Source organism: Amaranthus tricolor, chromosome 9 (genome assembly GCF_026212465.1).
Source record: "Amaranthus tricolor cultivar Red isolate AtriRed21 chromosome 9, ASM2621246v1, whole genome shotgun sequence".
NCBI lineage: Eukaryota > Viridiplantae > Streptophyta > Magnoliopsida > Caryophyllales > Amaranthaceae > Amaranthus > Amaranthus tricolor.
The window spans coordinates 20343052-20357819 of NC_080055.1; the positions used below are offsets into that span (position 1 = coordinate 20343052).

Here is a 14768-nt window from a genome sequence, read left to right on the forward strand (position 1 = left end):
ACTAACCTGCTCGTCCCGTTGTCGATCTAGTGCGTCCCTGTAGTAGACGAGAGTATGTGGGGAGTGGGATTTCGAAAGATATACGCGAAGCCAGCTGCAAACAAATAAACATTGATTAAAATTTTCATCTATCATAAAATAGTGAAATTATGAATTTGAATAGTGAATTGAGTGTTGCTACCTTACTGCCAAAGGATCCATCCCGCGCCGATGCTGTGACCCTAACATCGATTCAAAATCATCCGCGTCATCTTCCTGATCATGTTGCCCATCCGGTCGAACCGTCCGAATAATGGGCCTCCCTATATGAATGTGCTCCCATGACCATATCTGTAACAACATCAAGCATCCACCCATGTCCTTGGCACCCTTACGAGATGCTCGACATAAGTTACGATACAGATACGCTAGGGTAACACTTCCCCAACTGTACTCATCTACGCGCTCCAAGTCTCCCAGTAGAGGGAGATAGATCAACTGTACCGAGTCGCCGCTCTTGTCCGGAAACAAGATGCATCCAAACAGGTACAAGATGTAAGCTCGGGCATGTCTGTCAACCGTCACATCATCTGCATCATCCTCAAGCGCGCTAAAATGCTGTCGTAGCCAAGTCAGCTTCAATGACGATCCAACGATGATCTTCGGCTGTGAGGGGTCTTGAGGGTTTTCCGGCCAAACCCCTAGCAGCTCATGTACTAATGCTGGCCAATTTCCCTCCCCATGACCAATGACTGCTTGTCCTTCAACCGGCAGTCCCATGATAACTGCCACATCTTGCAACGTGATCGTTGCCTCGCCAACTGTGAGGTGGAAGGTATGTGTCTCCGGCCTCCATCTCTCCACCAATGCAGTGATAAGAGCTCGATCGAGCTCTAAGCCCCCGCCCAACAACCGGTGAATGTATCTGAAAACAGCTAGCTCGACTACGTCTAATACCCTGTCATCCACCTCCCACCGTAACGTACTCGCCTGGTAGTGCTGACGAGTAACCAATTGGGCAGTGGAGCCCTCCCACGCAGCTACGCTCCTGTGTGTCGCCTGAAGCGTAAGCACTGATGGATCAACTGGGCCCGGCATCGCCATGATCGCTATTACGTGTTTTTCATCGCCATAAGTGTTATAAAAATCATAAAAATATCATGACTTCCCTCGCATTATCCAAATTTGCAACCAATTCAACATGTTTTTCAATGGGATAATGATCTTTCATGTGATATCTCCACCAATTTGCTACCAATTTGCAACCAATATCATGACTTCCTCATTCCAATACACTATAACGGGAAGTGTAAATTTGAATACAAGAATTTGTGATATTAAGGTATTAGAACACTTATTAGAAAGTTCATTACAAATATAAAAGCTAAAAATACCATGAATATATATACTAAAACCATTAAACTAACCCTACAAAGTAATAAACTTTCATTGAAGCATTTCATCAAACACTTTATATGCATACAAACCAAATCCTAAAATTCAACTATAAATGTGTAAAATGTAAGCTTAAATCATGAAAACAAGAGAATGTAATAAACAATCAATGTATTTATAACTTCAATTGAAAACAATAATGAACAAAATATTCAATTTGCAAATTGAAATAAATTAGGGTTATGTTATTACCTTAAATGATGATGAATATGAACAAGTAAAGAAGGAGAAGATGAGAATGTAGTTGATTAATTTAGTTAAATGAGAGAAATTGTGAATATGAAGTAAATGAGAATTGAAGAATTTTTTTTTTAGATAACCAGCAGCAGCGAAGGGAAGGAAGCAAATGAAATGAGTGAAGAAAAAGAACAGATACTGCCGTTTTGTACACGTATAAAACCGCCACTTCAAGTGGCGGTTTAACCAAATTTTTTTTTTTTAAAAAAAAAAAAAATTACCAAACCGCCATTTCATCTGGCGATTTTCTTCAATTCCCTAAACAAAACTGCTACCTCAAGTAGCGGTTATATTAAAAATTAAAAAAAAATTTTTTTTTCAAAATAATCCTACGTGGACGGTAAAGTGGGAATTACTTTCCCATTTTAAGAAAAGTGGGAATTATTTTTTTATTTTGCAATATTGTGGAAATAGACTCAGAAAATGCGCATAGAATCAATTTTTTTTTAAATTTTTTGTAAATTTAAAATATGGACCGACTGGTCTTTATAAATACTTCTCAATTAAGAATTTATGATTTAAAAAAACGTGTCATCATGATTGCGGGGCGGTTCTCAAGTCTCAAACCCAAAAAGGGTAAAACAAAAAGCGATCTTTTAGAGCACTAATCTTACTATTATTACATTCATCTGACAATTATAAATTATTTAGGCGGTCTTAAAATTCCTTTTTTTTTTTTTTTTTTTTTTTTTTCCGTTTTTTCTCTTATTTTCTTTTTGTTTTCCTGAAAATCATTTATTTCTCTTTCTCTCTCCTCTTCTCTCCTATCGCTCTATCGAATTCTTTCGTTAATGGCGATCTGAGAGAGGAAGAGAACCTCTCTAAACCAGCACTTATAGTTCCTAAACCCGCCATATTTTGCTTTAGGGTTTTTGTGCTGATTTTTTTGATTTTTTTATCCTTCAATATCTTAATTTACCGATTCAAGGATAATGTCGGCATTGGAAACCTTCGATTCGTTATTATTTGCTGCAAATCGAGCTTGCCTTAGTTTTATTGGTATCTTTATCCAGATCCAGGTTTGTTTTTCTTTTCTGTTCTTAATTTGCTGAATTTTGTTATTTTTGAAATTCGAATATTTGAAGATGTTTGATTTAGTGATGCAATTAGAAATGTTATAATGGTTGTTTTTTTTAGAATTTTCTTGAATGTTGCAAGTTTGGATGTTATGATAAGGTTTGTTTGCTTTCTAATTGTAGCTGGAATTATGAATTTATTATTTTTTAAATTTGAGTTTTTAGGTGTGCTAGGCTGTTTTAAAGATAGGCTTCTGGCGCACTAATTTTTCTACAAATGTATGTAGAAAATATATTGAGTTTGTGGGTGAGACTAGAAAGTAAGATATAGGACTACTGATAAAAATGCATTGAAATAAGTGGGATAGCCAAGAAAGAACATTGTGGCAAATTTTGAGTTTGATAGTGTTTAAGGTCTATTGGTGAAAATAAGTATTGTTGAGTTTGATTTGTCTTTTTTTTCTTAACGGTATACAAGCTCATATCACTTCATTAAGGCTAATGTATGCGAGAAGTTTTGTTCTTTTATGGCAAAAGCTATTTTCCTTGCTGTTAGACTCAAAATGATAAAAATATAAGGCATATTGTTATAGGAGTAAAAGAAATAAATTTTACTTGAGGCAAACTTGGTGGGACTGACAAAATAGTATAGGGGCAAAATCAATGGGGACAGTGGGAGTATTGTTTGGCATGAAACTTGGATGGATTACCTGTCCTTCTATTATAAATATAGTGTAAGTTAATTAGGAAATGATATGATGGATGATTGATAGGGACATCATAGAGGGTTGAGATAAGGAATGCTGTTGAGGGTGTCATGGTTCTTCTTTGACCAATAGGGGAAAATTTTGTGGAATAATGTTCTCTGTAACGATGTTGTTTTGGTTATATAATGGGATTGTATTAGCATTTGACCATTATATTTGTGGGATAGTATAGGTAGTCTATTGTGAACGATCAATCTTTTACAAAAACTCAATGGAGTCTTTCATCTCTAATCTCAATGGAAGTGTTAAGTTTGAGTTGTAGTGGTGGATCTAAAAGATTAAAGATGCAATTATAATCCAACATCAAGTATATATATGATTTTACAACCCAAAAACTAACTCAACTTCACTATTACTTAAAGTTGAGGATAATGGCTGTTATGGTCCTCTCGGTCTATATTTTAGTTACAATGTGCTAAAGAACCTATACACTAAGGTTGTGATACGGTGATGCGTGCGGGCACTATGATCGAGTCACATGATCGCACCCTTTTTTTGCCAACTCCGCTTAGATCGACTATACAATCAAGTCAATATATATGGCCTGTAGACTGCATATGTAATAAAACAAATTTGTAGCTTTGGATATGTTTATCATATGATCTATTGTCATTGCCATTTTATTGCCATCGGCTATTTCATGTAGTTGTACCTTTAATTCTTGCTCTTGTCACAACACAAATGATCTTCTATTTGTATTGATGGTTGTGTAATTCCCTGCTGGTTTTTCAGTCTTAGCAAATTTGTAGGAACATTTGCCTTTTGATGTCGATCTCAACATGTTTCTTTCTTGTGTTGTTTGACTATGGATGACATCTTTAAATTTTCGTTGTTAATTGCTGCAGGGATGTTTGATCTGTTTAACTCTAGCTTTAGGATGGGCTTGTGCTGCCTATGTGAGGTACTGGATACTGATATATGAATGAAATGATTTATGGATATTGATGTTCAACATTTCTTGACTGGGGTTTGGGGGACTTGAGACATTGTTTTCTTCTTGTAGGAATAGAGAAATCAAACGCATGGAAAATGAGATGAGACGTGGAAATGACTTTGCTTTCCTTTGTCATGACATCAATGAGCTTGAGCACTCCAATCAGGTTAATTTGCCAAGAGTCACAGTTGTTATGCCTTTAAAAGGATTTGGAGAGCACAATTTGCTTAATTGGAGAAGTCAGGTGCGAATCTTTAGGTGACTATTTACTTTTTTCCTTTTTGGGTAGTACTCCCTGTGTCTCTATGAGTTTGCCAATATTTCTATTTAGTTCGTCCTTTTTACTTTGCACAATTTCTATTATGGTTAATATCTCCACCTATTTCTTTAATTCTTATCCATACATTTTTTCTTATTTTCTCTCACTTTTAATCCTATCCACACAATTTTGATTGTTCCTACTATTTCTTAATCTTTGTGCCACTTGTTGAAATTTCATGGGGATCGAGAGTATTTGTTTTTTATACTGTCAGTAGATTCTATGCTAATCTGGCAATTGAGAGGCTGTTGTCATCTTCTTCCATCTCTCTTTCCTCAACGTTTTTTTTTGGCTGAGCAATATATTCTACTATGATGCTAAGTTCCATTCTTAACAAAGCTTAGTCTGTTACTTTTAAATCTTTGTTCGGGTATTTCAAAATTACAATGGTTTGATCGTTTCTGCCTTCTCATGTTATTTTCTTTTTATTGTTCATCGACGGTGATGAATATTGTGTGGGGCGTATACCTCATAGAAGAGTCTGCCATTTCTCGACTTCTTTTTTATGGCAAGATGAGATGAACTGCATATTGACAACTTTTTTGATGTATGTTTCCGTACAGATTACAACCCTATATGGTGGGCCTGTGGAGTTCCTTTTTATTGTAGAAAGCACTGAAGACCCAGCATATCATGCTGTATCTAGACTTTTAAAAGATTTTCAGGTATTAAACATATACTTGATTTCCTTAATTGGAAGTACTATATTGGATACTTAGTAAGGTTTAGAGCACCTGCCAGTCGCCTGCTACTGCATTTAATATTTTGTGATTGATATGTTTTGACACTTTTTTTAATCTCAATATGTTTTGACTATCGATCTAACATATAATGGTGGAAGATCATGGGTGTTTTGTATCTTATTTTCTCTTCAATTGCAGTTGAAATTTTTGTGGATGTGAACTTATGTGGATGTACCAGTGATAGCCTTATGCTGCATTTCATGGATCTTGTTGCTGTTAGAGGAATGTTGTATGTTATATCCTAATCCTAACTAGTTAGTAATGTGACAGGATGAAGTTGATGCAAAGATTATTGTGGCTGGCTTTTCCACTACATGCAGTCAGAAGATTCACAATCAGCTTGTAAGTTATTTGGCTCTAATTTTCCCTTTGAGCAGAAGTGGTCTTTTTTCCCCCCCTTTTTATTGCTATTTGGTCACCTGGACTCATATTATGCTTGGGAGTTGGTAGCATTTGTTGCGCGAGCAGATATTCAATATTCAAGTGTAGTTTACCTTATCCATGTTGATATTTTTGGTTTTACTTTAGTGTCGTTTTGATGACTCCTCTTTTCATTTACGGTTATATATTTCTCCGTTTTTTTTTTCCATCTACATTTGGTAACTATTACATGTAGTTGATCTAATTCTTCTTTGTCCATCAGCTGCATATATATTGAAGTTGGACAACACTTTCAAGTTGAGAACTTGCTTAAGTTTCACAGATTTACTTGTAGTGGGCTTTGGCTTTTGTTTGTTTTATAGTTTTTACTTCATGAATAAATGTATTACTTTATTCCTTCTTCCTGCAAGTCGTAAATGGAGTATAATCTCTGAAAGATTATATGATTATGTTATACTATGGTGTCTTTCTAATAATTCATAATAGAATTATTTCTAATATATTTCAAAAAACACCTTTGAACTAAGTTCAAGAGATCATCAATCATGAACCATGTACTATGACTGTAAAACCAGTCAAACAAACCTGATGGACAACTTCAAGGTATAAGGCATTGACCGTCAGTTAGCGGTTAAGACCTCTTTACAGAAACTGAAAGCACCTGAAAAGGGGACACTATTTTTAGAGCTCCAATTATGGGCTAAGCAATATCACTTTTCCTGGTTTTATCTGTTTAGCATATGATCTTTTTGAAATCTTTTAAGTGCCCCATGCTTAATTCACAAGCTAAAGTAGCCTTTTGTTCTTTTCTTTCTCAGGTTGGTGCAGAAAAGATGCATAAAGATAGCAAGTATATACTATTTCTTGATGATGATGTTAGACTGCACCCAGGATCAATAGGTGGTCTCACTGCTGAAATGATAAAAAAACCTGAGGTACATATTTGGCTCTGACTGTATACTTTAAAAATGTCTTCTCATCTAGGTTTCATGTTCCAGTTCTCAACGCTTTTTTATACCTATAGTCAATTACTCTTCTATTCCCATGAGATTACCATATGGACCCAAGATATAAATGAGGGCTTTTTTGGGTCAAGGGTCTAAGGGAGTGGAGGGAGTGTTAAGTCTACGGGTATTACTTTAGTTCTCTTGACTTTGTAGATACAATGCTTATCAATAGCTAGAGGGCATGATTCTTTCTGTTCTTAGCCCTCTTTTTATACACCTCTGTGTGTCTTTCTAATATAAATTTTTATGTCTTGTTGCCATATTTATGACTTGCTATATTGACTTATTTTCCAATGTGCTCAGATTTTTATTCAAACTGGATATCCACTTGACTTACCTTCTGGGAGCTTAGGAAGTTACTGTATATATGAATATCATATGGTATGTGCTATGCGAACTGTTACTTTCATCTATTATTAAATTTAAACAAAGAATATTGTAGTTTGTAGATGACGAGGATATTGTCTTCTCTGTATTAATGAATATCTTTGTTGTTACTCTTACTTTTGGGGTTCCGATTATTTAGTGTACATAATTAATCACATATTTATATATTGCAGCCTTGTTCTATGGGTTTTGCTACTGGTGGGAGAACATACTTTCTATGGGGTGGGTGCATGATGGTACGTTGCTACAGAATCCTGAACTGTTCACGTAGATTACATTTTTATCTTTTCCTGATTTCCTACAATCTCAGATGCACGCTGATGATTTTAGAAACGACAATTATGGTGTAGTCTCAGAACTTCGAGATGGTGGATATTCTGATGATATGACTCTTGCAGCTATTTCTGGTAATGCATTTAAACTATTACAAACTTAACGTTTCTGTTGGTTATATTGATACTATAAACTTTGCACATCTGTTGGTAGTATTGTTATTTTAATAACCTTTTCCTACCCCTGGAGTTCTGAAATATGTTTTTTTTTGTTTTTGTATGTTCTCATTGTTTGAGCTTTGAACCTTTGACTTACCTAGTGTATTGCAGTTAGCAGTCTCCGTATTAGTAAGATTTTTGTATTGGAAGACATGAACTAGTTATGTTATTTTATGAAGCTGTAAGCTCAACTTGTCTTATATTGTCATAGTTCCTCTGGTTTTAATGGTTGCTACAATACCGTTTTTTATGTTATCAAATGCATAATTTAATCTTTAATATCTTTAATTTTATATGGTAAAAAGTGCTAAAAAGTTAATATCATGAAAATATGCATTAAGACGAATCAAACCAGATTCCATTTGTTTATATTTTACTTTATACATTGATAAGTATATGCCTAATAACTAATAAGATCATTTGATCAACAAATGCAATGACCAACTATTAGAGATCAGTCTGGAAGTAGTATTTCCTTTGATCAAGGAAAATTATGTAGTGGATCAGAAATTCTTTAACAGTGGGCATAGGATGGCCCACCTAAAGAAGAAAAATCAATATGCAACTTCTTACTATTTTGTAGCTGGCTTCCCAACTATTTTAAGGATATCTTGTGATCATTTCCGTATGTCTGCATTTAATTTACATGTCCTTTCTCTCTAGACTCAATTTCCTTTATCTGATGTTTCATGTTGCTCTTCTGTTGAATGTTTGTACTTTGTATTGTCAAAATGTGAACTTTTTGATCAAAGATATGGACATCATAAAATAATTTGACTTTACAGTTAGCAAAATTGTTCATTGTTCAGTGTTCAGTATGACGTTGATAATGCGTGTACCTTGTAAGTAAACAAGGCATGCACCTTGTGAGTTTTGAGTAAATACGATTCCTTGGTAGTTTGAACTAAATTGGATACTAATTAAGCTACAATTATGTGTTTTACTTTAAACTATTTGGCTAGACTTTATACAAGTTTGATGTCAAGTCAACGCCAGAGTGCTACTTATGCTCTAAATAGGGGGTCGAGGTAGTTTAGTGAATTGTTGCTTAGTTCTCATAGAAGCTATATTACTCTGATCCTCCATTTTCGTCGGCTTACGACACTTTCACGTCATTCTTTCGCCATTAAAGCTTCCGTTTTTCTTCAATTTTTCTTCTGCTTTAGAGATGAAGAAGTAAAAGGGTTGAAGCAATGAAGAAGAAAGGCTTTGGAACATGTCAAAAGTTTGAATCTTGAATAATCAGAGAAAAAAAAAGAAGATGAAAGGAAGTAGTATTGATTTTTGATGAAGATGAAGGGTTAGTAGTACAGGAAAGAAGAATAGGAAAGATGAGTTAGAAGGAAAATAAAGGGTTAGTACTTAGTAGTGGAGTAGTACATAGGCTGTAAGACAGCTGTATAGCTTTTACAAGCTTCTGACAAAGCTTAGATGTTTTACATTTTTATAAACTAAAAAGTACTTCTATTTTTTTCTTTACTTTTTTACTTTTTTACTTTTTTTACTTTTTTAATTTTGCTACTTTTTCTTTAATAGATTATAGTTTTTTAAATTGATGAAATACTACCTATAATAATCTCTATGTTCCCTTTTGTTTGTCCAACTGCTACTACTAATAATAATATTTTAAGTATATTTATGCCATATCCCCATACGTATATCCAATATTAGGACGGTGTCTGCATATCCTAGAATTCCAAAATGCCGTACCGGATTTTAGGATCCATACCCATATCTGATATCCTGACCCGAGTTCAAGTTACAGGGTAGAAGCAGTATCTGCATGGAGTGTTGAAAGAATGATGTTGATACTTCTGAAGTTGATTCATGTATTATGTCTAGTTCTTGAAGCACAATGGCCATTCTATACTTTTCTGTAGTTGATCTTTGTTATTTCTTTCAGGAGCTCACAATAATTATATATCCTCTCCTCCAATTGCCGTTTTTCCTCATCCACTTGCAAGTGATCTTAATTTTTCAAGGTTTGTCCTAATTTGTTACTTGTCTTCATATTTCGTCGTTGTATTTGACAATATTTTTCTTCTTTGACCTTCAAATGTAGGTACTGGAATTATCTGAGGAAGCAAACATTTGTTTTAGAATCGTACGTGTCTAAGGTTAACTGGAGGATGAACCGTGCTTTATTTACAGTCCATAGCTACTTCTCATGGGGATTTGTGGCACCATACTTCATGGCACTTATCCAAGTTGCGGCTGCACTTCGAATGCGCTATAAAGAACACTTAATTGAGGAGGAAACTTTTATTTCAAATGGTACATTATTACTTCTTGTTGGTAGTTTTCTTCTTATATTACTAAGTGAATAGAACAATCATGGAAAAATGGTATTATATGTTGGGACTGAAACTCTTATAAATTTATTTTACCTTGTTTAAATTTAAGTTGATGACTTTCTGAACTTTATGTAGAATTTCGTCAATCCTCAAGTAGTTTTGGTGAGCTTACAAATCTCAAGTACTTTTTAGCTTGAGCATCGTCACTGAAATGATATGAAGTTATGATTTTGGATAATTGATTATCGTACATGATGAATGATCATTCTTAGATAGGCAGTTTCCTGAGCTGTAGTAGAAGAAATTAATGCAAAACACATTCAATATTTCAGTTAGATAGCTTGGCGGAGTACATTAGGATAGGTAATGGACGGCTGTTAAGGGAAACTATTTATTTGTGATATCTTGTTTGGAAAACCAAACGCTCAGCCGTTGATAGTATTTTTAGTTGAGGTTTATAACATTTCTCCTTATGTGTTGCTATGAGATTTGAGTATAAGAAATTTTAGTTTTAGGAGAGTGTGATTTTCGAGGTTTTCAGCTTTGTAGCTAATAGTTTGCCACAATAAAAGTTAAATGCATGTTTTTGAATGAAGGATAACGATGCAAATGATCTGTGCAAACAATTTTCTTGTCTTGTGAAGATACTTATTAGCGTCTTCTATTTTCTTATTTTCTTACAGGGTGGTTATATGTGGGATGCTTAGCCACATGTACTGCTATTGAGTTGCTTTCCATGTGGAATTTGACTAGGGTTGAAGTTCGCTTGTGCACTATGCTGTCTCCTGAGGCTCCTCCGTTGTCACTTGCTACCTACAATTGGTGTTTGGTGTGTTTCCTCTTGATTTTTTAGAGTTTTTACTTGACATATTTTTTTGGCTTTTATGTGTATATAGCATGATCATGAACGATAGTGAACCAAATCAATTTTTCGTGACAATTAAAAATCACATCCAACTGATTGATACTTGGTCACATCCTATGTTCATGAACCAAAAATCAATTCTCGTGGGGGCGTCTCCTTCTCACTGATGCGCTGCACTTCTTAGGCTTGAGTATAGTGAAAAGTATGCATTGAACGAATATCTAAAGATGTAGTAGAAGTTTGCAGGAAGAACGATAGAATTACAAGAGTGAAAATTGTATATTGTAAAGAGATTTTGAATGTAATAAGTGCCAATGCACCGCAAGTGGGGATAAGGGAATTAATTAAAAGGAAAATTTGGTAGGATATTGATGTTATGGTGCAATATACCAATCACCAATGAATGAGAAGCTCATACGTGATTTTAATGGGCACGTAGGGGTATGTTGCAGTGGCTACGAAAAGAGAGTTTATTTTAAATTTTGCACTCTTATACGCTTTGTTGGTTGCTAACACATGGTCTAAGAAGAGAGATAGTCACATGGTGGCTTCTAAACTAGAGTAAATGCAATCTAAATTGACTACTTTTGGACAAGGTGATAGATAGAATTGCCTTCAATGTAAGGTTATCCCAAAGAGATAGTGTAGCCACCCAACATAAACTTCTTATCCTAGATCTTTGTCTTCAAGCAAGACCAAAGGTAAAGAAAGCCAAAGCAAAATGTAGGATTAAATGGTGGATATTAAAAGAGGATAATGTAGAAGTTTTGCCGAGAAAATTATTGAAGAAGCAAATTGAGAGATAACTTCGGATGCAGAGGATACTTGGACAACGATAAATACTTGCATCATTTGAATAACTAAGGAGATTTAAAGAGAATTAGTTGCAAGTTTTGTGGCAAAGAAGGATACAACCTAGTGGAATGAGGAGGCCCAAGACAGTTACCGAGGAAAAAAAAATATTATCTTGCATTAGGATGATGCAAGAATGAGGAAAACTTAGCTAAATATAAGGAAATCAAAACCAACACAAAAGCGTTTGTTCATGAGGCAAAATTAAAAGCTTTTAAATAGGTGTTTGACAAGCTAGGTTCCAAAGTAAGAGAAAAAGCTATATAGGATGGCAAGAGGAGACAAACAAAAACAATTGACATAGATTTAGTTAAGTATGCTAAGGATAAGGATAAGAACATTCTAGTACAAGATGAGAACATCGAGATTGATATAGAGAGTATTTTAATGAGCTAAGAATAAGAAAAATTTTAGGAACACAACAATCACTCCTTTGGATGAAAATATAGAATCTTTGCGAAAAATACAAAAATTAGAGGTGGATGAGGCGTTTAAAGCAGTTTGGCCAGATTGTATACCTATTGAGGTATGAAGATGCTAAGGGGCCACTGGAGTGACTTGGCTAACTGATCTATTCAACAAGATTTTGAGGACAAACCAGATGCCTAATGACTATAATAGAAGTACGCTAGTAGCTATCAAGGAGTAAATCTCATGAGCCAACTATGAAGTTATGAAAAAGAGTGATAGAGATACATATAAGGAGATGTACCTCATACCAGAGAATCAATTTGGATTTATGACAGGGAGATCTATGAAGAAAGCAATTCATTTTATGAGACGAATGATGGATTATATAGGGCTAGAAAAAGAGACTTTCACATAATTTTTATTGACTTGAAAAATTATACGACAAGATATTAAGAAAAGTACTTTGATGGGCAATGACAAAGAAGGGCAAGTTTATTGAACGATCATTAGACCGACGCTACTATATGGATCAATTTGTTGGGGCTTTTAGAAAGGCTCATAGTGGAAAGATGGGTGTAGCGGAATGCAAATGTTTCGAGGGATTGGTGGGCATAACTTAAGTGATAGAATTCAAAATGAAGATATAAGAAAGGATTTGAGAGTTGCAAATATTGAGGAAAAGATTAAAGAAAATCGTTTATGTGTTTAAGATGGTTTGGACATATGCTAAGACGGAATATTAGCCAACCAGCTAGATGAGTAGTTAGTTGGATCTTTGGAGACTTTGAAGAGGGTAAGGAAGATCGAAAATGATTTGGAGGACAGGGGTAAAAAAAAAAAATCTAGACTTACAAATTAAGATGGTAGAAAATCGAAATGAATGGAGGAAGAATCAATGAGGAGGACCATTGAAACTAATATATTGGTTCTTGTAGTTGACCCTAATCTTTTGGGATTTAGGATCTGACATTATTGTTGTTGTATATGTGTATATTGCATTACTTGGGATTTAGTTATCTATCAGCACTTCACTTGTGCCAAAAAATGACCTCTTAAAAACACTTAGACGTGTTGCTTTTTTTGGATATCAGTAAGAGAAATCATAATTTTGTAGTGGATTTAATTTTTACATGCATTCGAGTGGAATGATTTTTGTAAAGTTGTCAAATGTTAATCTTCTTTCTCTATATTAGCTTATGACAAACAAACCGTCGTGTATTTCTGGATCTTAGCTTGGATCTCCATAACACTTGTATTCAGTTAATGAAGAGTGAGGTGTACTCAAGTAAAAAGTTTGATGTCTTGGTTCTTAACTTGGTTCTTTCACATGTCGTGTGCTGACTTCAACCCTTTGTCTTAGTCTTGTGCCTTTCAACTCCCTTTGACCCTCTTCATTTGCGACCTTTTTCTATTTTAGTACGTCTTAGTGAATTTGTTATGTTTCCAAAAATGGAAATGGTACCACTCTTTATTAATACTCAAATGTCATTTTTAACATCAAAACAATAATAATACAAGGCTTTTTACATGCACGAAAGGATAAAAAAAAAAAAAAAAATCAACCCTCAACATCCCCCAACTCTCCCCATAAAGTGAATTTCTCACAATATAGCAGATTAATGGGGGACAGAGGAGCATATGCATCTGTAATATCTGTTTATCTGTGGGAGGGCGTTTCATTACTTCTAGGATTGTTATTGTGAATTGGCTCAGAATAGATTGCTAACCTTTGGTAGCTTGAATGTCATGGTTGAACAGGTATTCATTGCAATGATTGTGGACAACTTTTTATATCCCATCAGTGCTTTTAAATCACACTTCTCCCAATCTATTAATTGGTCTGGCATTAGATACTACTTGAAGAATGGAAAAATATACAAGGTATACATAATTTCTTTCGGTTATTTTCCAACATTCTTTTTTTTGATCTGGGATTGAATTGTGCATCTTTGCGAACTCTGTCTCTGTAGATTGATAGAGGGAAGGATATCGGTCCTAAATATTCAGACCTTAGCGGAAAGAATTTATATGGAAAAAAGGGATGTCCTGCCAAAATTTCATTCCTCGGTTCATTAGCAAGAACTTTGGTACAATGGCGGCAGCCTAAAAAATACGAAGTGTAGAATCAACTACAAGTTACTGACTGGGTTGCAACTTGCACTATTCTAGACAGCAAGGGACTTTACCATAATTTTTTGGCGAATATGACCTTTGCTTGTTGATTTGCCCATTCTTCATCGATTGATGCGTGCTTTCAAATTCTTCATTCATTGATTCTTCGGCTTTGGCATATATTTTGTAATTTGTACCAATATCATTTTGTAGCATTGATCAGTGTTGAAACTCCCTGTATCATTATAAAAGCTTGGAACGATCTGTTCACATGTGAACACAATTTAAAAGTTTTGCATTCAATTTGTTTCCCTAGGGGCTGAAAAGGACATTTTGTATATTTTTAATCACTTGTAAGTTGGATATGACTCTAAATGAAGATGCTAGTTTTATTTTTATTACCCTTGAGTTAATTTGAATACATAAGAATATTCCAAAATACAGAGCAGCAATTTCATTGTCTCTTTAATATTTATTGTGTCTTTGGTTTTTAATTGTCACTGAAAGATATCAATTCA

At 34.6% G+C, this 14768-nt stretch overlaps 1 protein-coding gene across 1 annotated transcript; it reads left to right on the forward strand.

The window, feature by feature from the left end:
* Positions 1 to 2298: 2298 nt before the first annotated feature.
* LOC130824635 (uncharacterized) lies at positions 2299 to 14648 on the forward strand. Its single transcript, XM_057689718.1, has 14 exons — positions 2299 to 2690; positions 4300 to 4355; positions 4458 to 4632; positions 5271 to 5372; positions 5721 to 5792; positions 6650 to 6766; positions 7142 to 7219; positions 7399 to 7461; positions 7536 to 7632; positions 9620 to 9698; positions 9779 to 9990; positions 10694 to 10839; positions 13897 to 14019; positions 14109 to 14648. Exons 1-14 carry the CDS (start codon positions 2604 to 2606, stop codon positions 14259 to 14261), a joined length of 1560 nt encoding a protein of 519 aa, XP_057545701.1. The 5' UTR covers positions 2299 to 2603; the 3' UTR covers positions 14262 to 14648.
* The last annotated feature ends 120 nt before the right edge of the window (positions 14649 to 14768 follow it).

Excerpts from the sequence above, each read along its gene's own strand:
- LOC130824635 (XM_057689718.1), top strand. The coding sequence starts at position 2,604 with ATGTCGGCATTGGAAACCTTCGATTCGTTATTATTTGCTGCAAATCGA. Across the intron at positions 5,373-5,720 it reads GACTTTTAAAAGATTTTCAG|GATGAAGTTGATGCAAAGAT; the intron begins GTATTAAACATA and ends GTAATGTGACAG. Across the intron at positions 7,462-7,535 it reads TATGGGGTGGGTGCATGATG|ATGCACGCTGATGATTTTAG; the intron begins GTACGTTGCTAC and ends CTACAATCTCAG.